General features: G+C 39.5%; 2 protein-coding genes across 6 annotated transcripts in view; both read left to right on the top strand.

Annotated features, from left to right (window-relative positions):
• The window catches only part of MARK1 (microtubule affinity regulating kinase 1), a 57,243-nt gene extending 42,382 nt beyond the window's left edge, over positions 1-14,861 (top strand). For 2 of the 5 annotated variants that reach the window (XM_038130852.1, XM_038130856.1), the window contains 7 exons: positions 887-1,040; positions 1,916-2,109; positions 4,707-4,807; positions 6,943-7,101; positions 7,896-8,150; positions 10,648-10,692; positions 12,774-14,861. In XM_038130852.1, coding sequence (XP_037986780.1) covers positions 887-1,040; positions 1,916-2,109; positions 4,707-4,807; positions 6,943-7,101; positions 7,896-8,150; positions 10,648-10,692; positions 12,774-13,128 — 1,263 coding nt within the window. In that variant the 3' untranslated portion in view covers positions 13,129-14,861. The remainder of the gene's footprint in view (positions 1-886; positions 1,041-1,915; positions 2,110-4,706; positions 4,808-6,942; positions 7,102-7,895; positions 8,151-10,647; positions 10,693-12,773) is intronic. The other 3 variants (XM_038130853.1, XM_038130854.1, XM_038130855.1) reach the window with 3 other exon arrangements.
• Positions 14,862-16,415: 1,554 nt separating this feature from the next.
• C3H1orf115 (chromosome 3 C1orf115 homolog) lies at positions 16,416-21,896 on the top strand. The gene is made up of 2 exons (XM_038130857.1): positions 16,416-17,970; positions 20,358-21,896. The coding sequence occupies exons 1-2, from the start codon at positions 17,683-17,685 to the stop codon at positions 20,475-20,477; spliced, it is 408 nt and encodes a 135-aa protein (XP_037986785.1). The 5' UTR covers positions 16,416-17,682; the 3' UTR covers positions 20,478-21,896.
• Positions 21,897-22,307: the final 411 nt, after the last annotated feature.

A 22,307-nucleotide genomic window follows, 5' to 3' on the forward strand; every position in this document is an offset into this window, starting at 1 on the left:
TTTCTCAGAAATATGCTCATCCTTTCTCACTCATATACTGTTTCATAGTATATTGAATTATTCAGTAAGTTATTGCATTGTAGTAATTAATAAATTTGTGTCAGTAAATCTTGTGATTGTTTTGGAACTAGACACATCAGTACATCTTTTGGACCACATGGATTTTTTAAGAAATCAGAGACCAAGGCTTTCTTTTTGAAGGATTTTTTTTTCCCTGCTGCTTTGTTGGCCTTCCTTCAGTTCCAAGAAAGTGTAGATCTGATATGTGCATCCTTGAGTGCATTTTCTCACATTTCTGAGCCAGAATTCTCTTCTGATGGCAGAGCATGGAGGGAATCTGTCTAAAATTATTTTGGCTCAAATTGCTTGGAAGAGGATATTTGTCTTTTCCTCTGCATTTACATAGAATTTAGGCTTCTTAAAGACGAGCAAATCAGTGGCTGAGATACAGACCTTATAAAGATGTTTTGAAAGCCATAAAGGATCCTTTAGTCAGTACTTGCTTTTTTAGTCCTTCTGACTCAGTCCAGGGCATTTTAAAATTGTTCTGGAGCTATGGATGCTCTTAGGATTCAAAATAAAATTTAAAAAGGCAGGGAAAGCCAACTCTATGGCTTTGGTTTTAAAATAGCACTGTTTTTGCTTCTGTCAAGATTCTTCTAATTTTGTTTTGAGCATTCATTAACTATGTAGCTTTAGCTATGTGTTTTTAAAGCACATTGAACACAGATGAAGTGATAAAATTAATATTGACGAATATTCAACTCTGATACAATGTTAAATTTTAAAAAAGCACCTTTGATTGGAACTTTTTGCTTTATAATGCTATAGAAGTACCAGTAGTGTTGAATTTCATTTATGCTTTGAAAACCTGTTTTCCTTGTAGTTTGAAGCAGGTGATTCCTTGTCCAGCAGCAACTTGGGTCAAAGGTCTCGCCCCAGCAGCGACCTCAACAACAGCTCGGTGCAGTCCCCTGCTCATCTAAAGGTCCAGCGGAGCATCTCCACCAACCAGAAACAGCGGCGGTTCAGCGACCATGGTAGGGATGACATTCCAACAAGTGAAGTTAGAGACACAGCTTAGTGGGAAAGGGCAGAGTTTTGTGAGCCTGGCAGGGCCCCCACTCTGTGCGTTTGTTGTGTAGCTCATTGTGATGTTTGTCTGTATGAAGGTTTCTGTGGTAAATCTGGATCTGTGCACCTCACAGATTTAATTCTTTGGACTTTTTGTTACTTGGTAGAGTCACTAAATGAGACACTTGAGGGTGTTTTGTGATTTTTTTTTTTAATCCTCAGCTGTCAAATTGCTATAAATATTTCTAAAATGTTTTGCCCTTTTCTCTGCCTAATTTACATTACTGTGTTCTGTATTTTGTTAGCTGATATGATTTTGTTTCAAAGGAATGTAAAAGTCTGCTGATGGAGGAGTTTTCCCAAAGCATTTTAAAGAATGATGAGGGGAAAAGAATTGTGATATTTTTCCAAGTATTAACATGCTTGTAAACAAAGGATGCCTAGAGTTTTCAGAGGGAAATAATATTTCATAGTATTTAGAGAAAAAGGTATACAGCAAAAAGTACTAAAAAAATTGAAAAATATAATTTAATTCCTTTTTTCATAATACTGTACAAATTGCATGGATTTAAAATAAGAATTAAAATGCTTTTCTAGGTTTTACATATTGGTGTGAAATGGGAAGTAATTCTGAACTGCAAATTGGAAGTGAAGAGAGAATGGGTAAAAAGAACACAGGCTGTCACAGCTCGAGTTAGTAGGTTGGTCTGTGTGCTGAGTTTGCTGTCAGAGTTGTTCAAATGCTTTTTTTGGACTTGGGGAATTATATTTAGACTACTTTGGCCAAGAAAAATGCTGTTATTATGTTTAGGTATTTATTCATTCTATTTTTATTTGGCAGTTGGCCCCTCAATTCCTCCTGCAGTGTCATACACAAAAAGGTCTCAGGCAAACAGTGTGGAAAGTGAGCAGAAAGAGGACTGGGACAAGGATGTCTCACGCAAACTCGGCAGCACCACAGTGGGATCCAAAGGAGAGATGGCTGCAAGTCCACTTGTAGGTCCAGAAAGAAAGAAGTCAAGTGCAGTTACCAGTGTGAGTTGGTTGTGCTTTTGGCTTGTTATATTTTTAAGCAAAATTTTCAGCACAAGATTATTATAGACATAATGGGTACTGAATAAGGCCAACTAAGTCTATTTCTGGTAACTTTTACTGGCAGACAGAAGTAGGCTACAGTAGATGCTTTTTAAAATAAACCTTTTCCCTCCCTCTCCCAACTTTACTTTTTCTAACACTAACATAACAGTAAACATGAGAATGTCTGTGCTTGGGCAAACTTCAGTTTTGGTCAAGAAAAATACTGGATATTTAAGGAAAGAACATAAGAATGGAGCCAATATGGAGTGCTCTTTTTCTGGTTTCTATTGTGTCTATCTACAAGGAAGTCAAGGGACTTCTGATTCAGAGATTTCATCTGATTAATCCTACATAATATCTCACTTGAACTTTCTCTGTAAATTTGGCTGTTTGGGACTCTGAAAGCACTTAATTTTGGACTTCAGAAATGGAGTGAGATGAGGGGGAACAACTGACTTGTTCCCTGGTGCATGTGCCTGCTAATATGATTTACAACCTAGCTGTTGTATTAAGGAACTGAACTAGCAAATAAATAATTTCTTAATGCTTCTGTTACAATATTCACAGTTCTGTAAACTGCTATGATATTACTGCCTCAAACACCTTTATTCCAAATTGGACAGTCTGTCTCTTCTACTGTGAAAGCCCCTGCTTTGCCTTTTGGTAATTCATGTGCAGTAGGTTTGATGTTTAGCATTCACAGTGAAAAAATTTAAACACTGCATGGTGTTTAAACAGCTTCTTAGGAGCAGGAGTTCATATGAGGAGAAAAAAATATGCATGAATCATGATTTAAGAGTCAAGTATACTTTGTGCTATTTAGGAGACATGGTCTATTAAATACAAAAACTGTTGCCATCTTTTAGTGCACTAGACTGGCAGCTGGAATTCTCATTGTCCTTTGGGATTCTGTGTGCTCACATCTTGGATATTCTGGAAAGATGATGTGCATTTCTATTAGGATTTTCTGAAAGCAAAATAAATGCTGAAGTTCATTTAACTCTTAATGTTCTGCAGGCTGTATCTGCAATACATCTGCACATGCTTTAATTTTTTTTAAATTTTCAATAAGGTTGTTGTCTCCCTACCCCTGCTGCAAAAGTCTTTGAAATTATGGTTGTGTGGATTGCATGCAGGAACTTTGAGTCTTCTAAGATTAGATTTCATATCTGAGCTTTTCCAAAATGTCTTGCCCCAAAGCTGATTAGAGTCGTGTGGTAAAAGCTGATATGTCACAAACATTTCTCTGCTTTGTGAGAACTAATTAAATGGAGTATCTTTGCTGTGAAGAATGAGAAATTTATTTACTTGCTAGTGGCAATTTCAATATTTTTGCATTTTTAGCTCTGTTACTATATTGGGGACTTTGAAAGGCTTTGTGATGGGCGTGATTAGGGAATATTGGTGTCTGATATTGCAACAGTAGTTCAAGGTTGGGCACCTTACACAGACAGTGAATATTTTTGTTTAAAACTCAAACATTTTAAGTGAAAAAGCTAGTTTAATGTGGATAATTTAAAAATATTTTTGTGTAACTTTGGAGGTAATATGATGTTACCTTCAGAAAGGCAGAATTTCTTGAAAACATATTTACGACCTTCAGTCATATTTGTGTAACTCAGGAGAGTTTAATTTCAGAAACAGTTATTGCAGTTGTTATCTTCCTTACAATTTGGCCTTAAAACAGTTTATTAAGTGGTCTCTGTGGGGTCATATTAATGCTGAAAAACTGTAGGTGAGAGACCTAAACATAGTAAATCTTGCAGAGTTCATGATGTCCTACAGTACCTGTAGGGTAACTGAAATCTTTTGCCAACAGGCATCAGAATGTAATGTTAGCACAGTGCAACCTGTCCCACCCCAAATTCAGTATGTAGTGTATTGAAAAGTGAGAATTGTATGTCATGTACTAAAGCCAAGCCTTCAGTAGCTAACCTGTGCTTGGTAAGGATGGAGAGTATGTTTGTGCTTATTTTAGGAAGTCTGTCCAAATTGAAATTAGTAACAGAAAGAAGTACTATCAGTGTTTTTGCAAGAAGAAGTGTTTGCCATGTTATCTGCATCATAATTTCTGGGTTGACTGACATAGATTGATAGTATTTCCATTTTCCTCTTGAAAGCTCTTTTGACAGAGGCAACAAACTGGAGCCCTTGTTGGAAAATTATGCTGTGCAGGTAAACCTTTCAGCCAGCCATAGGTGTGTTCTCTGGGATCTCGATTTGTTTGGTACCAGGGACAAATAATACAGGAACACAGTATGTGGGAATTGCATAATAATACTTAGTAAAGTGTGTGTCAGCAAAATTAAACTTCTGTGTGTTCTCTGTGTATTCTCAGTGGTGCAGTAATGAGATGGTAAATGAGCTATTTGAAAAAAAACAGCTGATGATATAAGTGATTTGTGTTGACAGACTTAGTACATTTGAATGCATTAACAATATATATAAGTGGCTGAAACACTGTTTTGATTTGCTTCTTCCAATGCTTAAATTTTTGTCCCACATATATACAGTAGAAAGTATTTAACTTTACTTTGATCTTAATTCTCTTCTAGAATAATGTGTTTTCTGGTAGTGGAATGACAAGGAGGAACACTTATGTTTGTGAACGTTCTTCAGATCGCTATTCTGCAATACAGAATGGGAAGGACAACAGGTATTGTTCAGCTTTCCTTGTTTATTAGTTTGGGTACAAGAAATGAGGCACAGAAGAAGCAGGTTATGCAAAATGCCAATATGAACCACAGTGTGAAATACATAAAGTCCAAGTGTATGTGTTTATCTTCCACTGCTGCTTTTTGTTTGCGATGAATTTTTAAGCTAAATGTCTCAGTCAGCCTTTGCTTCTATTTATGGACAAGTTGATTACTGAGGGTTGTCTTCCAACACAGGAAGAAGTAACTGTGCTAGGTGGGCAGTTGTGCTGTTGAGAGCTTCAGATGGATTACTCTGACAGTGTAGCCTGATCCTTTTTCATTTCCCCCCTAACCACTCAAAAAGCTGAAATGGTTAAAATTTGTCGATTGCTTTCAATATAAGATTTGGCCTAAATAGTATTTTCATAGTGATGGTAACCAGTTTGTGTCTATTTGTGGGATGTCAATGAAGCTCAGTTTAGTATGAGTATTGTGTTTAACACTGCTAGTTAGTCTTTTTAAAAAGCTTTTGTTCATCCTTGGTGTTATTTAACCTCTGTATTTGACTGAAAAATAAAATATAGGCTTTAATGGAGAGTAATAAAATCTAGATTTTTAAAATTTAAATTGAAATAACGGCTCTTACTCTGATGCTTTTCAAGCTATTCAAATACAACAGTTACTGTGAAATGAATAAAAAACTCCAAGCACAAAATAGTGTAATCTAATAAACTAGTTTCCTTTTGTTTTCTGTCATAATGTTTGAATTTTTTAATGATGCATAAAATTTTGGAAATAAGTAGTACAGGGTTGTTCATTTACAAAAAATTATGAGCTGTGGAACACATGAAAGACAACTGTTTAATTAAATACTTAAAACTAGTTTTCTGCTTTTTAATGTACTTCTTCAAGCATTTTAATTTCAAATTATTGGATGGGGGCTTTCAAAACTGTTTTCCCAAACACTTTTGGTTTTTTGTGTATAGTTTCAAGTATTTAAATAAAGGTAGTAAAAATCCTTTTCTGAAAAAAAAAAACATATAACAGATGTTTCTTAGATAGACCATTATAATATGTATTACAATACTTTTTCTGATCTGATAAAGATATTTTTATTTCAAGAGATTTAATACATAAAATACTGTTAAAAAAGGGACTTTTTCCCAAACTTTTTCATTTTAGTTGATTTTTTTCTATAGTATTGAAATATTCTTAGTCCTTGTTCCATTCATGAGTGCGGTGAATATTGTGCTCAGTTCTTTGAGCGTATACTGAAAAATTAGGAAGAATTTTCTTTTGAGTTATATTATTTGCCCTTCCTACAAGATGTTATGTTGCAGTTGGATTTGGATTTGGTGCAGCTGAATGTCTTGTGTCATCAAATTATTCATCTGAAGTCTTTACCTCTCTGCTACAGATATTTAGCTGTGGGACTCCAGTTGCTAATACATTATTAATGTAATTTCACTTATGGTTGTAGAGGCAAAGCTGTATTTTGCTTTAATTCATTTAACTTTTGTTTTAATATAATGGCACAATAGTTTTGCCACTACTTTCATCTTTCTTGCCACTTAAGGAAGGAGAAATAAAAGTACTGATAGAAGGAACTATACTTTGAAAGGGTTGACTCAGCCCAGCAGTGTCTGGAGGATGCTGTCCAGAGGATGACAAATTAGTCCTTTAAAAACCAGTCACTTCCAAGTGATAATGTGACAGCAGTTCCAATTGTTTCATGTTTTAGATGTTTGTTTTAACTGCAAATAAGGGTATTCACAAAAGGAGAGTCTGTTTAATCAATCTCTTAAAGTCTTTGTGAATTTCTTTTTTGGTATTTTTTTATTATGTCCTGGTATTCATTGTAGTCTTTCTTCATTACTTTGAATAATGTATGTGTAGGCTTTAATTGTGGGAGGAAAGAAAAGGCCTAACTTAATGTATATGGAGAATTCATGTATGGATTAACATAATTTTCTTAAAATTTTGTATTCTTTACTTTAGCTGACTAAGGCAGCCTGGTCACCCAGTCTATTTAATAAAGCAGTACTGCTGAGTTGTAAAAGAATAAATTAGTTCTTCTCTCTTTTTTGTAAGGGGTTTTACACTAACTTTTCTTTTCCCATTTGTCTATCCCTGTTGCCTTGCTACCATGGAAAAGCCTGACAGAAATGTCTGCAAGCAGCACATCCTCTGCAGGCTCTGCAGTGACCTCTGTCTCCACACGCCCTCGACATCAAAAGTCTATGTCTGCCTCTGGTCACCCTATCAAAGTCACACTGCCAACCATCAAAGATGGTACTGAAGCTTACCGACCAAGGTAACAGATTGGTGGGCGTTTCTTTTTTGCTGTGCACTTCAGAAGTGCTATTGTTCAGTTTGTCACAGACATTAAAGTGCTTGTAATCCAGTCCAAACTGCTGTGTTGTGTTCTGGTTTTAAACAGGAGCTTGCTCAAGTATTGTGGGTATTAAATGATGATTTAAACCCGATTTTGTTCATGGCACATGTTTGCATACAGTTAAAGAAATTCCTTGACTGCCTCCCTCTGGAGACTTCTCGAAAACTTAAGTAGTTAAAAATTTGACTACCTTAGGATGGGACTGTACAACAGAGGCCACCATAAATTGAAATGAAATACTGGAATGTAAACCTCTCTGATTTGTAGGTTGCTAAGCTCGTTGTTGTCTAAAAGCACCATGGTATAGTTGTTCTTTCTGTTAACTGCCTGAGTAGCTTTATACACTTATTTCTATCAGGTTATGACTTAAGAAATATCCGTTAAGTTTTTTGGGAGTGCATTAAGGGTATTAATGAACATATTTTTCCAGAAGAGAGCTGGGGACACTTTTAGATCTTGCTACAGACTTTTTAAACTTTTTTCCTTTTGTCTTATACTTTTTTTAACAGCTCTAATACTTGAGCTAGAAATAATCAAGAGATATTTTCACTGTAAAATCACACCAAGTATGAATCCTAAAAGCAAAGCAGTAGCACATTCAGTTGTTTAAAAGAATCAAGAGCGACGTTTCTTTCCTGTCTTTGAGAAACAGTTGTCATGTAGGAGGGCTTTTAGCTTGGTCTTTCTCGTTATTTATGCTTCTGTTTTCCCAGCAGTGCAACTCAAAGAGTGCCTGCTGCCTCCCCATCTGCTCATAGCATTAGCACCACCACTCCAGACCGGACCCGCTTTCCCCGGGGCAGCTCCAGCCGCAGCACTTTCCACGGGGAGCAGCTGCGGGAGCGGCGCAATGCCACCTACAACGGCCCGCCTGCCTCGCCCTCCCACGAGACTGGGGCGTTTGCGCATACCAGGAGAGGGACATCCACAGGCATCATCAGCAAGATCACCTCCAAGTTCGTTCGCAGGTTGGTACCTCAAGTTTTAAGAGAAAAAAGAATTACAAAAGCCCAGCCTGTAAGCAGGACTTTAATTGCAAAGTCTTTGACAATTTCCAGTTTAACTCTGAAGTAAATATAAATTTAGTTAGAATGCTGCTTGGTTTGTGTGTTCCTTCCAGAATCTGCCTTGTTTCACTTCTGTGTATATATTGTAACCATTGTTTGACCAGCTATCCTTCTTCTTTATCTTAAAGTAACAAGAGAATGCTGGTCAAAAGGGTCTTTTACCCCTGTTTCACAGCTGTGATACAATTAAAGTAAAATTCAATTAATTTAAAATTCTGAAAAGAGTGACTTCAAAATAAGTCATTATTTCATGTTAACAATATTTTACTTTTTTCATTGCATGCAGTTTGTTGCAAGGATGATACTCACAATCATTTTATTGCTGTGCTTGAAAGGAGTAGGTGTTCACAAGTTATTTCAGGTAATTTTAAAATCTGTGAATAAATGAGAAGTTTGAAGCAGGCAGAAATCTGGAAGTGCAGAAATAATAGGATTTCAGTATCATACAGCCTGTTTTATTATGTCAGCAGCTTCTTCAAACGTAAGTTCAGGTTTCTGAAAGAAGAAAACACACACATCCTGGATCTGCATTCATTCCTGTGATGATGCTATCAGTAATAATCCTGTGAGGAGAGATGCTGAGAAAGGTTTTCAAATACATTGTTCAAGATCAAGTGATTGTTGACTTAGCAGTCACAAGAGCTTTCCCAAAAGGGGACTTAATTTTCATTTTGCCTCTCTCTACCAGTGATTTATCAATTAATTTCACCTGGTGAGCTGATAGTGCATCAGTGTGTGTCTCAGTAATACCTCCTATAAAGACCTCAAAAGAAAAAAATTGTATGAATTTTTCTTTTTCCAGAAACCTGAACATACAGGACTGTGATCTTCCATTATTGGTATCTCCAGCACCTATGTAGTTGTAAGGAGATAATTGTTCTCTGATTTTAAAGAGCAAAAAAGTATTACAGCAAAGCTAGTCAACTGTTGTCAGTGAAGGTTTCTAAATAGGAAGAAGGGTATTTTCTGTTGAGTAACTAATCAACTTCAAGAGTACAGGTGCTTTTTTGTCTTATAGCTCCTTGTTTTTGGCAAGGAATGGTATCTTGACTTTGTTTTTAAGAGTTGGATCAAAGAAATAATGTTTTCATTATTTTAAAGTATTAAAATAATATTTTAAACTATATGTTTAGAAGTAAGATATCCTAAATTTATGTCTTTCAAATTTATCTTTATTATAGAAAAATTTTATACAACTTCCTAGTATGTTTTATAATGTTAAAAATATATTTTGTCACAGCCTTGCAGGGTGTCTGTTTCTTTTGTTACTGGTGATGGTGGGATGTTTTGTTGTTGTTTTTTTTGTTTTGTTTTGTTTTTAATTTGGGTTGTTTAAGATTTAGTGGCTGGGATTAGCTGGGTGGAGGTCCAGGGGGTTATTTTTTTGCTGTTCTTTGAGCTGGATCACATTACTTTTAACTTCTGCACTGTTCAGGAAATAATGGTTTAAAACATACTTTTACTAGAAGGTGTCACAAAAGACTTTTTTTACTAGTTTTTGACAAGGGTAAATGCCTTTTCCGGTAAGTATGTAAAATAAATGCCCAATGAGAATGCTTAGTGAATGGGGTATTGAAGTATTTCGAATCAATGGTTTATGTCAAATAATACTTCCCTGGTGTTAGTTACTGAAGTATTAGTGTTTTGAAGGTATTACATTAATCAGGTAATTGAAATTGGGTGCTAAATATTGGTCCAGCAGCACTAAGAACATACCTACGTGGCTTACACAATCTGGAAATTTATTTCAAGTTGCTTCATACTAAAAAGACATAATATAAAACAGTTCCTTGCAAAGCACAGCTCTAATGCAACAAGTTAAAGATACATTTAATCTCTACTTCTCTGGTAATCTCATTGAAGTCAGTGTAACAGCTGATTTGCTTAAAGTTAAGCAGATGTTGAAGTAACCTTCCTGAACTGGGCTTCAAACCTTTGGTCTCACAAACTCTTAGGCACATCTTATTGTTAATTGCTTGAGTGTGCTTAAGCATGGGCTTGTCTCAAAGTGCTTTCAGGGATACAAAAGACCTGACCCACAAGGGTGCAGAGTGGAGCTCCCCTGGACCATCTTGACTAACTGCTCCTCTGTGCTTGCTGGAGTTACATGTGGCCATTGCTCTGTCTGCAGTAGGTTCAGAACAACATGTTAATTTTGCCATCAATTGGGGGAAAAATGTAAAGAATTATGTGTCAGAGCCAGAAAAAAACTAAGATGTCATAAAGGGAAACTAAAATTACAGCTGTGAAAAAATATTTTTAAATAGTATTAGGCTTAACATTATTATACGCATTCTTTTTTTCATCAGTAGCTATTTAACGTTGTTCTAGGTGTAGGTTTTCTTAACTTTTATTTTTCACCTTTATCATTGAATCTCAACCTTAACTTTGTTTTGAGGGATCCAAGTGAAGGCGAAGCCAGTGGCAGAACTGACACCTCAAGGTGAGGAGTCACTATTAATACTTCGCTCCTAGGTCTTTCAAATCAAGTGATTTCTTAAAGCCTTTTAAATTAGGATGTAAAAGAGAATAGTGCTTAAGTACTCTGTATTTCAAAAATGTTTTCTATTTTGGGGGAGGGGGTCTTGTTAAGGTCGTTTTTATCCCTCATTTCTGCTTTCTTGCAAAGTATTTAATACAAAACTTTATGTAAGCATATTCCTTTGAATAATAAAACCCCCTGTAGGAGTTAACCAGTCCTTTAGGCACTTAAAATCATGATTTGACTTACAAATATTTGATGGTGTTTACTTTTGGTTTCAGTGGGCAGTGTAAATACTTTGTGTGTCTGTGTGTGTATATATGTATCTATTAAATTTTTATTATAGTTACATACTGTTCTCATTACTGAAGCTGCTGCTTGCCATAAGTAAACACCTTATAGTCCCTGAGAAATGAATGTCACTTGCTCTGAGAAATAAAGCAAGTGACATTCAGACAGAAGGGTTGGTGACTGCCAAATATTGAATTTCTGTGGCAACCACTGTACACAAATGTATAGATGCTTTGTTAGCAATAAAACATTCTTCATATGCTCATTTTCCAGTATATCTGCTCTTTTGCCATATTTCAGCTTTTGGTGTGCTTAAGCACAGTGCATATCTCTTTAATTTTCTGCTTTCTAATGAACAGGCATTGTAGTTTGCATTCATTCTAAACTGGTCACTTACAGAAAATATTGATTTAGTTTTCAAAACAGAAAACCTCTATTAAAAAAGAAAAAAACCAAAAAAACCCAGCACCTTCTTACCCAGATAGATAAATGCATTGTGTATTATATATAATGTAAGTTAGCCCTTTTCAATTCAGAGTCTCTTAGCTGTCAAATTCTTGGTTATGGAAAGGAAAAAGAGACTGAGTGTTCAAAATAAGTGTAAAGTTGCTTTCAGCTCTTGCTTTCATTCTCTAGCTTTCTCTGCTTTTTGTCATTCTACAGTGTCTGTTTTGGGCTAAAAAAGTCATTTGAGATCTTATCCCTGCTCCATCCCTTAATATCAATGTGGTTCTCTGGGGGTTACACAAAGTTGAATTAAAAGTGCTCATTTTGACTCCTCTCTGAACAATGATGACAGTTTATAGACTTGAAATAAGAACAGCACCTTTCCCTAGTGATGGATGGGGAGGCCTCAGCATCAGGAGTACCTGGGGCAAAAGCAGATAACAGTTGACTGTGGAATTACTTTAAAATAATTAGTGCTGGTTCTCAAAATGTTTTCTGCAGTGGAACAAGTAATCTATTTGATAAGGAAGCATCAGACTAAGAGCGATAATTGGAAATTGCTCCCTTGCAATTTTGTCCTTTATCAAATAAAATAGTTTGTCTGTATTTGTAAAATACACATTGCTGATTCTTACTTGTAAAAGCTGCTGGCCATGTACTCAAATGGTGACCAACAGGCTGTTCACAACCAAATTACAGTCCAAAATCTGCCTCATCAGTTAAAATAAAACATATTATAAGGTCTTTTGATACAGAGAGAGGTCAAAAATCTAAACAAATACAAAAGGGGGGTGGGGGGAAAGGCAGAAGAGAAGGGAGGGAATTAACTAAAGACTTGTGAATTGCAGGGTGGGATTTCTTCCTCTGCTGCTTTTACTGTATGATTTCTGCTTCAGGATTGTGTCCCTCAACTTCAGTTTTGTTGGTGTATGGCATGCTCCAGATCACGAAATCAGCAGAACTTCAGTCATGCTTTTACATAGATTCCACTTTCTTTGGAGCAGTATGGAGTAACATGTGTCTGCTGCAGTTCCCATTGCATATGTTGTCATCAGAACATTGTGGAGCAGGGGTTTCCAAACTTGCTTTGCTGCGTGCCACTACAGTGGCATGGTGCTGTGCTGAGCACATGCGTGCAGCAAGTGGAGCAGGGCTGTTCCAGCAGTGTCCATCCCACTCCTTGAATTAGCTTGCCCGTGACTCGTGGCATCTCAATGTCAGTTTAGAAACCCCTGTTCAAGAACTGTATTTCTCTTCTCTCTCTCAGCTCTGGTTTTGACTTTGCTGTGTGTCACTTGTTCCAGGAGTGTTTCTGGGGAGCCTAAAGACAGAGAGAAGGAGGATAGCAAAGATTCGAAACCACGCTCCTTGCGCTTCACGTGGAGTATGAAGACCACAAGTTCTATGGACCCAAACGATATGATGAGAGAGATTCGGAAAGTGTTAGATGCCAATAACTGTGATTACGAACAAAAAGAGAGGTTTTTGCTCTTCTGTGTCCATGGTGATGCACGACAAGACAGCCTTGTTCAGTGGGAGATGGAAGTCTGCAAACTGCCACGATTGTCACTCAATGGAGTTCGCTTCAAGAGAATATCTGGCACTTCTATCGCATTTAAGAACATTGCATCCAAGATAGCAAACGAGCTTAAGCTGTAAAGAGAACCTAAATTCTTTGGGATCAGGGAAGATTCATACATGATCTAAACTTTGAATGTACTGGTTTTGCCTAATGTCATTGGCCTGTGAAACTCCCCATGTAGAAATTGCCCTTATTGCAATAAGGTTATACATAGTTATTCAAAATTGTAAAGTTAAATCCAGTATGACCTATATTAAATAACTGTAGCTAAAGATGTTCACATGTACAGGTAAGTATATAGAGCATTCTGTTCATTTTATGTTCATAGAGTTGTATAATAAAAAGATGACTGCTTAAATTCAGATCTTGTATAGTTGTCTAGATTTCTGCACAGAAATGTATGTTTGATGCTTTGAGTTGGAAAAGTTCTTCCCTATCATTTACATTTTTGGTGGGTTTTATAAGTCTTACCTCTACCATGCGTTTTTTAAAAAACTTGTGTCCTGAGTCAAATGCACAAACTAGTTTACATAACTGTAGCATGACCATTTTTAATTATTTAAAAATTGTTCATGAGTTGAACCAAAAGTCGATGAGTAATTGGCTTTTGTTCTACATGAGACTGCTCCTGCTTATCTTGGGCTCTTATCTTTGTTATTGGATAGTGTTTAGTTGAAAAAAAGAGACAAATATGTTTACAGCGTTGGCACTTACAGTTTAGAAACTTTGTTCTGCCTTTGGCCAGCTCAGAGCTGTGGAGGAACAGAAACCAGGCATAAGTGATTTCTGTCTGCAAATTCCAGTGCTTATTCCCATGACCCATTAACAAATGTAGCACCAAAATGGAGAACTGGAATAATTTAATTTTAATATCTTGATGTAAAATATCACTTATTTGCTGCCTTCAGAATATTACAAATTCCATTTTATGGAAATCTGTTAACATTGGGACTGTTTAATAGCACAAGATAATCTGAAGTGTTGACCAATTGTGTAAGTTAATAATACCACCTCAGGAATTAGCTTGGCTTTTGGAACATGTGCCCCCAAGAGTACATGCAATTCCACATAATATTTTACAGCTAAACATACATTGTTTATAATGATAAATTGTTGATTTATGCTTTTGTGGTTGTACAGTTTGTTCCCATGTAACCTGTTTGTGTTTAATATTTTACCAGATTTCTTGTATTTATTCCACATCATTATGCCTGTAATGTGCAGCTTTGTAATTAGGCACTTGCCTACAGAAAAGAAAAAAACAGCCCCACTTTTTTTTTCCTTCATAATTAGTGATTATAAACTATGTAAAACCACTAGTACTGGTACATTTTAATACTTGTTCTTTTGTACTGAATTAACCATAGAGGTTGGTTGTGCAATGTTATTTAATGTCGTAATTACTGTAATATCAACATATGGGCCCCATCTGCACACTCTTGTGAAGAATAGAAAGTTCATTAAGAAATCGTCACTTTAAAAAATAAAAATTTTAAAAAAAGCTGTGGTAAACTCTGTAACCCTAAGTTAGAAAGCTGTAAGTGTAGTAAATGTGCCATTCTCTAATGGCTTCTTGACCAAGATGGACTTTACATACTGTACTGTGATGTAGCTTTCCTATGTAACAGTTATGTTCGGAAATGGACGTGTATTCTTGCCTTAGAAAAAGGGTGGTGTTTGGAAAGAAAGAACTGTAGCCCCTTTTCTTTTTTTTTTTTATCTGATGTTCATTGAACCAAATCTGATGCAAGTCATCTTGATTCACTGGTGCACTCTATTAAAACTTACTTGAACAGTTCTCATACTAAAATACTTGTTGTTTGCCCTTTATAAAAGCAGAGTCATTACTGCAGGTAGCGAAACAGTTTAAAGGTGCACAGGCTTCATCTTCAGCATGATGTGAATTCAGAATTAGCATTGCATGGATTCAGTGGTCCTGCACTATTCAGAAACTATTGGTGCTTTAGCATTGCTGAGAAATGGATGTCCAGGAGCTTTTACAGGAATTCACTAAAAACCGATCTGGGGAGGATGGGGTTGTGTGTCTGCTCAATTTACCCATAAATGTCTAGAAATGCTTGATTATTCTTAAAAATACACAACTGGAATGTAGCTGTGATGCTAATCTGAAGTCATGTGTGAACTTGGTCATGAAACAAAACCCTTTGCCTTTTCAGAAGGTTCAGTGGAAAAAATATAGGTCATGCTGTGAGACAGTAGATTAAGTACTTAGGAGAGGTTCCCGCTTTATGAGCGCTGTTTTTCCATGGCTAACTTTGCCCTAGATTGCCACTGGTTTTCACCGCTTCGTGTAACAGAGATGTAACAATGTTCCATAAAACACACATGGCTGTTCCAGACGACAGAGCTGACAAATTTTAGTTCAGTTTTCCCATGAAACATGGCACTGCCAATTTAATGTTTATATATCAGGGCAGGTTGCAAATGGTGTTCTGTCCAGTGGCTGCCAGTAGTGTGAAATTGCCCTGATTCCTAAACTCTGTGCCCTCTTTTTGCCTTGCTGGAAGATGAGCTGTGACCCACCTCATGCTCTCCATAGGAAATACACCTGGAGCTTCCTCAAGGACGCAGTCTGAGTGTAAAAGGTGTAGGTGCACACAAGTGCAGCATTTGGCTTTCCAAATCTGCTGCCCCAGCAGGAGTAAGACAGGAAGATCAAAGAAAGCAGTTCTGAAAAAGGTCTCTGGTTTATTGGCAAGCAGAGTCATCTTAGTCTGGTATCAGTGATACTGTGCCTACCCAACCTCACTGCCTGGTTCTGGGCTCCCTCAACAGTTGTGCGGGACCTCTGCCTTGTGCTGGACTTGTTCTGTATCAGTTACTCCTTACCTAAGAGTGGGATAAGCTGCATTTCAGATCCAAATGTTCCCAACTTCCATATGGGAGGGGACTGGTGTGGCATTTTATCAGCACAGCTTTAACTTTAGAAATATGAAGGACTGTTTAAATGCCACATCAAACTTCCCAGCTTGAGGCAAGGATAGGGATGCCTCAAATCTTCAGAGACCTCATGAATTCAACTGTAATTTATTGGCAGCATCTCTGGGGGCTGTTTGGGATGGGTGGAGGGTGAGCAGTAGGGTTACTGCATGGTTCAGCTAGTCAGGGTTGGGGGTTTTTTTGCATGTCTTGCTTTGATGCATATCAAGATTTCCAAAATTAGTGCATCCCTTTTCACACAGTCCAGTTTAAAAACATTAAAATGTATGTAAATCAGTGAAAATACAATAAACAGTCATTCCTGGTCCCCTGAATGAATGACACTGCTGGGGAACCAAGTGGGGTCAGGATGATGCTAAAATTCCATGAACTTTTTAGATATGAGGTTTTGGTATCTGGTGTCATACACCTGAGGGTACCTTGGACCTATTAATCTCAGAACATGTTATGATTCTCCTGCCACCATGTAAATGTGACACTGAATCTCAGCTGAGAGATGTATTCTGTGAGGTTTTTGATAGTTGAGTTCTGAAAAGGGAAGCAAACTTGCAAGGTACAAACCAAGTCTGTGGGGAAAGGCCTGCCTCTCTTGGGAAGATAGGGGAAAATGATGTACCTCAGAGCTTCTCATTTATTGGAATAGAGCACTTCTCCTGTAGTGACAGTTCTGAGACTTAGCTCACACCTTCCACCCTTCAGGGACATGGCCCCGCTGTTCTTTACACAGCTTTTTGGAGCTGTGAAGGTGGTGAATCACCATCCTTAGGGCAAATAAGACTGTGAAGTGCAGGATTTACTCTCTGAATGTTACACACACATCCTGGGGAGATGCAGGTTCAAGGCTTTCTTCCTTAGTAAGAAAAATCCAGGGGAAAGGTTTAGTCTGTCCCCGTGTTGCATCTACTTGTCCAAAGCCTTCATATGCATATCAAATGTTGATAAATACGCCAACTGGTTTAATGAATTGTATCTATCCTGCCTGTACAGTTTTGTGTTTCTTGATGTGCCCTAGCTGAGGAACACCGCTTAGGAGAGGCAGCTGTTACGCTGCAGCGCACCCCAGCCGCGGAGGTGGGGCCGTCACAGCCACCTCCAGCATCTGGGCAAAGCCGCTGAGAAACTTCGCCACTTTCCCCTTGGCCAGGGGTATTTGAACGCAGTCCAGGACGCAGAAGAGGCTGTTCATCCGTAGCTGTAGTACGAACACCTGTAACTGAGGGATGTCCAAGGAGCTTGGCCTTTTTCTCTGACGGGGAAAGACCGTTACCTCCTGGAGCGGTGCTGCCGTGGGCCGGGGCAGTGCGTGCGGTGCTACGGAAGGATCATCCAAGGGTCTCGCCGGCTCTCGCGGCGCCGAGGCCGAAGCAGCCCGGGCGTGGTACGGGGCTGTGCCGCCCCGTCAGCGCTCACCTGTCCCCGGCTGAGCTGACGGGCTCCAATCCCAGGCTCCCGCAGCAGCTCCCGGCTTCCCGCACCAGAGCGGCGGCAGGGCCAGGCTCCGCAGCCCAGGGCACCGCCAGCCCTTACCCGCCTGCCCCGGGCCGGGGCGCCTCTTCCCGCGGCCGTCCCGCCCCGGGGAGGGGGTAGCGGCCGCCTCCGGCCACACCTGTGGCGCAGCAGCGGAGGAAACGCTCGAGGTCGGCGCAGACGGGTGGGCGCCCGAAGGCACTATGACGGTGGGTGCGCGGCTGGGCGCCAAGGTGAGGGGCAGGTTCTCCCGCCGCGGGACCGGCGACGACCAGGTCTCCATCCTGCCCGGCGAGGAGGAGGAGGCGGCGGCGGGGGCCGGGGGCAGCGCGGGGTCCCCGCGGCCGGCGGCGCTGCAGGAGGAGGAGGAGGAGGGCGCCGGGTGCAGGAAGGTGCGTTTCGCCGTCCTGCCCGGCTCCTACGAGCCGCTGCGCCCGCCGCGGGCTTCCGGCAAGCGGCCCTACGGGAAGCGCCTGAAGAAGTACGGAAAGGTGAGGACACAGCGCGCCCTGGACGGCCATACCTTACCAAGCGGGGACCCTTGACACGGGGACCCTCGGTATGGGGACCCCCGGCATGGGGTCTGCGGTGCCGAGAGGGCAGCTGGGCCTCGGCTCCGACAGTTCCGCGGGGCTCTCGGAATGCCCCTTACCCCGCAGGCATTTCAGAGCCAGCGCCCGGCTCCGAGGTGGGGTCAGGGCTTGCTCTGGACCTGCCCGGGAAGGAGCCGGTGCTGCTGGGGGGGCCGAACACCGACCGTCGCCTGGATCAGAGAGCACAAAATCTGTCTATTCGAAGTGAAAATGACATTAAGCTGATCCATGTGACGGGTGCTTTGCCTCGCTTGTTCTGCGTTCCTCGGCGTCATAATTTTAAAACTATTCCTTAAAACTTCCAGTTAATTGGCCTGCATTTTTTCTCTTCCACTGAAGTGCCCGAAAGAAACGGTAAACAGCCCTGCAGGACATTCCTTGGCCAAGGTGACCCTTAGAAATCACTGCTGTGATTTACAGGGGAAAAAAAAAGGCAAAAAAAAAAAAAAAAAGCAGCTTGTTCTTCATCTGTAACAACAATTCTGGATCAAAATTGTTCTTTTGCTTTCCTGTGTGGGAAGTCACAAGTCCTGCAGTCTGGTGGTTTGGTTTTCCTCCCACCGGAAGATGGGTGCCTTTGGTTACAAAACTGCCATGTGGAAGAATTCTATTGTTTTTCTCTTGTTCGTGTCACTAAAGTATATCTCAGGTATGTCTTGGATGCATGCAGCAAAAAATAGTTTATGTGTTAGCAGGAGAAACCTGTCTGTTGTCAGGATTCTTTTCCTGCTGTTGAGATTACAGATGTCAGCATGAGGTATGACTTCCTACTGCATTCTATTAAAAAAACCATGATTTTAGTAAAGATATGCTTGCTGTGTCTGACATGCAGAAAATGCCATTAGCCTGCCAAAGTTACTTTTGAAATTCAGTTTACAGATGTCAACATTGTTAGGAATTGCCTCTCAAATCCTACTGTTTCATAAAGAGATGAAAAGAATATTTCATTCTTTCGTGATGAATTTGATTCTTTGAGTTTCCAGCAGTGTGTTTTCCAGGTCCCATGCTGTAGGAAGCTGTCTCAAGCCTGTAGGCCTGATCTGTATGGTGCAGTTTTGTGACAATGGTTACAGCAGGTCATCACTTTGCTGGTGGTGTTGTTGCTGTTGGCTTTTAATGGTGTTTAGAGCACAGATCAGTTCTTGGGCACTGTGTATTCCCTTTTGTGTTGGTTAGATGACATTCCCACAGGGAAGGGTTGCCAGTTTGGCTCTGACATAAAGAACAAGTCATCAAAGAACAGGTGAGGTCTGGGTAAGTGAAGGGCAGGAAGCGGGAAAGAAGACTACAGCGTGACATAGTGAGGCAGGGGCAGATGTGGGAAGGGAAGGCCCTGCATCTCCTCCTCCAGCCTCAGAATCTGCCCCCAGGCTGGAGCCACCTTTTTATTTTGGCATCTTAACTCCTTTTGAGTAGGTTTCCATGGAAGTAAAACCATCAAAGTTCAACTGTGTAGTAGCATCATGACAGCTGAAGGTTTTTATGTGCCAGAACCTCTGCAATCCAGCTTTAAGAAACCATAAGAATATAATACATATTGACTGGATTTCTCTGATTTAAAAATGGTTATTCAGATTTAGTTTTTCCCATGTTATAAGAGGTCATTTAATCTAGGCCTACATAACCATAAGGAGTTACTAACAATGAATTCTGATATTCCTCCAAATCTGACTACATTGTATTAATGCCCCAGTTGAGAGCAGCCACATGAGCAAAAACTATCAAAAATGAAATTAAAATTAGATTAAGATTTTCAGTTAAATAATCCATGGCAAGTTTATCTCTAGTGCATTACATAAATGAGTTCCTGAATGTGTACTGATGTGGACCAAAACTTTCTTATTTTGACAAAAATAATCATATTCTGACAAAAAGCAATGACATGTCCATAAAAGTATTCTCAGTGATTACTGCCTTCTTGTTCAGTTCCAGTTTTAGCATGTTACGAACTTCTAGGAATTGCTAACATAGAACATGTAATGTGGGAATTATCTACTTCTACAAACTAGGGTGAATTTAAACTAATTTTATTCTTGAATAGAATCACATGTAAAAGCCTGGCTTCCTGTGGAGGCTGCATCCGTTCAGTTTAACTATACCCTGTGGGTGTGTATGCCTATATAAAAATAGATGGTAAAATGTTTTTCCACTCTCCAGCCCTTGTTATCTGTGGGAGAATTTAATTTTCTGGGGCTGTGACATTGGCTGTCAGAATGATTTTATGTGAAAGTATTTTCTTTCACCTTGTCTTTTTTTTTATCCCTTTTTCTCATCTCTCTCCCCAGAATGTCGGGAAGGTTCTGCAGAAGGGTTGTCACTACTTGGTAGTCGGCCTGCAAGGATTAGCAGCAGCCTATTCTGCTCCCTTTGGAGTGTCAGCACATGTGGCATCCTTCGTCCGCTAGCGCAGCTCCCTGTGCCCCACGGGAGAGGACACGAGGCCATTGCTGCTTTCTCAGGATTAAAATTGAGACCTGGGTCTGAAAAACCTCTTGGACCAACAGCCCTGAGCTCCTGCACCAGGCCCTTTCCAAGACCGAATGCTCTTCTCTGAAAAAAATTCCAGTGCTTTGTAAAATCAGATCGGGTCAAAGAAGTGTAAAGATGAGAAAATAATCTTTAAATAATTGAACTGAAGTTTGTTTTCAGGCTTGAGTTGGTTTTCCAGAGCTTCCTGCTGTGTGGAAGGGAGCCAAGGATGGATGGAAAAGCAAGTAGATGAGGGAGACAGAAATGAAGGAAAACAGAGGAAGGCAGAGCAGCTGGAGAGGTGGAGACAAGTTTGGGTAGTGAGAGGAATTGTCAAAGCAGTGGAGGAAACAGATAACAAAGGATTAGGAAAAGATAGTCTGAGATTCTGAGTTTGTTGTGTTTTTTTACCTGAGAGGGTTAAGATTATGAGTGTACTTAAAAATATTCTTGGATATAAATGGAATGTGGCCTGAGACACGGAGAGCTTTGCTGCAGCGTGGTTGTTAATTTCAAACTGTGGACATAACGAGCCTTTAAATAATCATGAGAAAGATGTAAAAATACAGAAAGAAAATGAGGTGTGTATTTGTTATTTTGGGGCATTAAAGGCTCACTGTGATTAACATTTTAAACTTTTTGTCTGCTACTATGAAATCTGCATATATTTTTTTACTGGGAATGGAGTTTATATGTGATATACTTCATTCTAGAAGCTGGGGCATTTTACACCTAATTCTTTGGTGTTCACCAGGGGAAAAACAAATGATTGCCAGCTGCATCTAAGGAAAAAAAATATACATACAGCATTTGGTATAAGAATGTACAGGTGTGATGTATGAGAATGGAGCCAAATAACCTGCCGGCTCCGTCATCATTTCTGCACGTGGAAGATGTAAGCAGAGGATGTCAATATCAGATGGCTCAGCTCAGTGCTGCAGATGCAGCAGCTTCCGTGTCACACCTCTAGGGACATAAATCGCATATTGATGACACAGGAACAAGGTGGTTTTTGGGCCTTAAAAATTTTGTGGGTTTTTTTTTGTTTGTTTGTTTCTGTCAGTATTTTGTGGTAGTTGTAAATTACTTCCCTGCTAGCACTTTCTCTGTATTATATATCTTTCTAGTTTTGATGGTGTTTTTGTAATCAAGGAGTTGACTTAACTGGAAAAAAATGCTGTTCACTTGCTTTCTTTGCCTTTTCAGAACAAAGGAGTTTGTATGTCTTGGCAAACCACACTGTATTTCTTTTAAATGTAGTAAATGAATCAGATGGGGGGTGGGGTGGGGTGTCATGCTGTTTTCTAACTGGACTGTAAATAAAAGCCATGAGATCCATGTCTGTTTTTACCTACACACATAAGTAAGTGCACAAAGGAGGATTTTCTCAGCAGCAACTCAGCCAGCGAGGGGAAGCTGCAGTGTAAACTTCCCCACGTTGTTTTGCCTTTGGCCTCAGGGCCCTGGTAGGACATGATTATAGCCCAGACCTTGTGGAAATGCTCAGGAACAGCAAGGTGTGGAGATGAGCCTGCAGAGGATCTAAGGCTGCAGAAGCTGGGGTAGGAATATCCACAAAGGGATTTTGCTCATGGATTTCATATCTTCAGTTGTTTCTCTTGAGCTTTTTTGTGGGGACAGACTGTAGTAATCACATATCCTCTGAACAGAGAGAGACATAGCTGTCCCAGGATTTTCCTGGGAAGCTGTGAGAAGCTGTGGGAAACTTAGAGAAAAGAATTAAAACAATTATTATCTCTCTTTCT

This window comes from Motacilla alba, chromosome 3 (assembly GCF_015832195.1).
Source record: "Motacilla alba alba isolate MOTALB_02 chromosome 3, Motacilla_alba_V1.0_pri, whole genome shotgun sequence".
In the NCBI taxonomy this organism is placed as follows: Eukaryota; Metazoa; Chordata; class Aves; order Passeriformes; family Motacillidae; genus Motacilla; species Motacilla alba.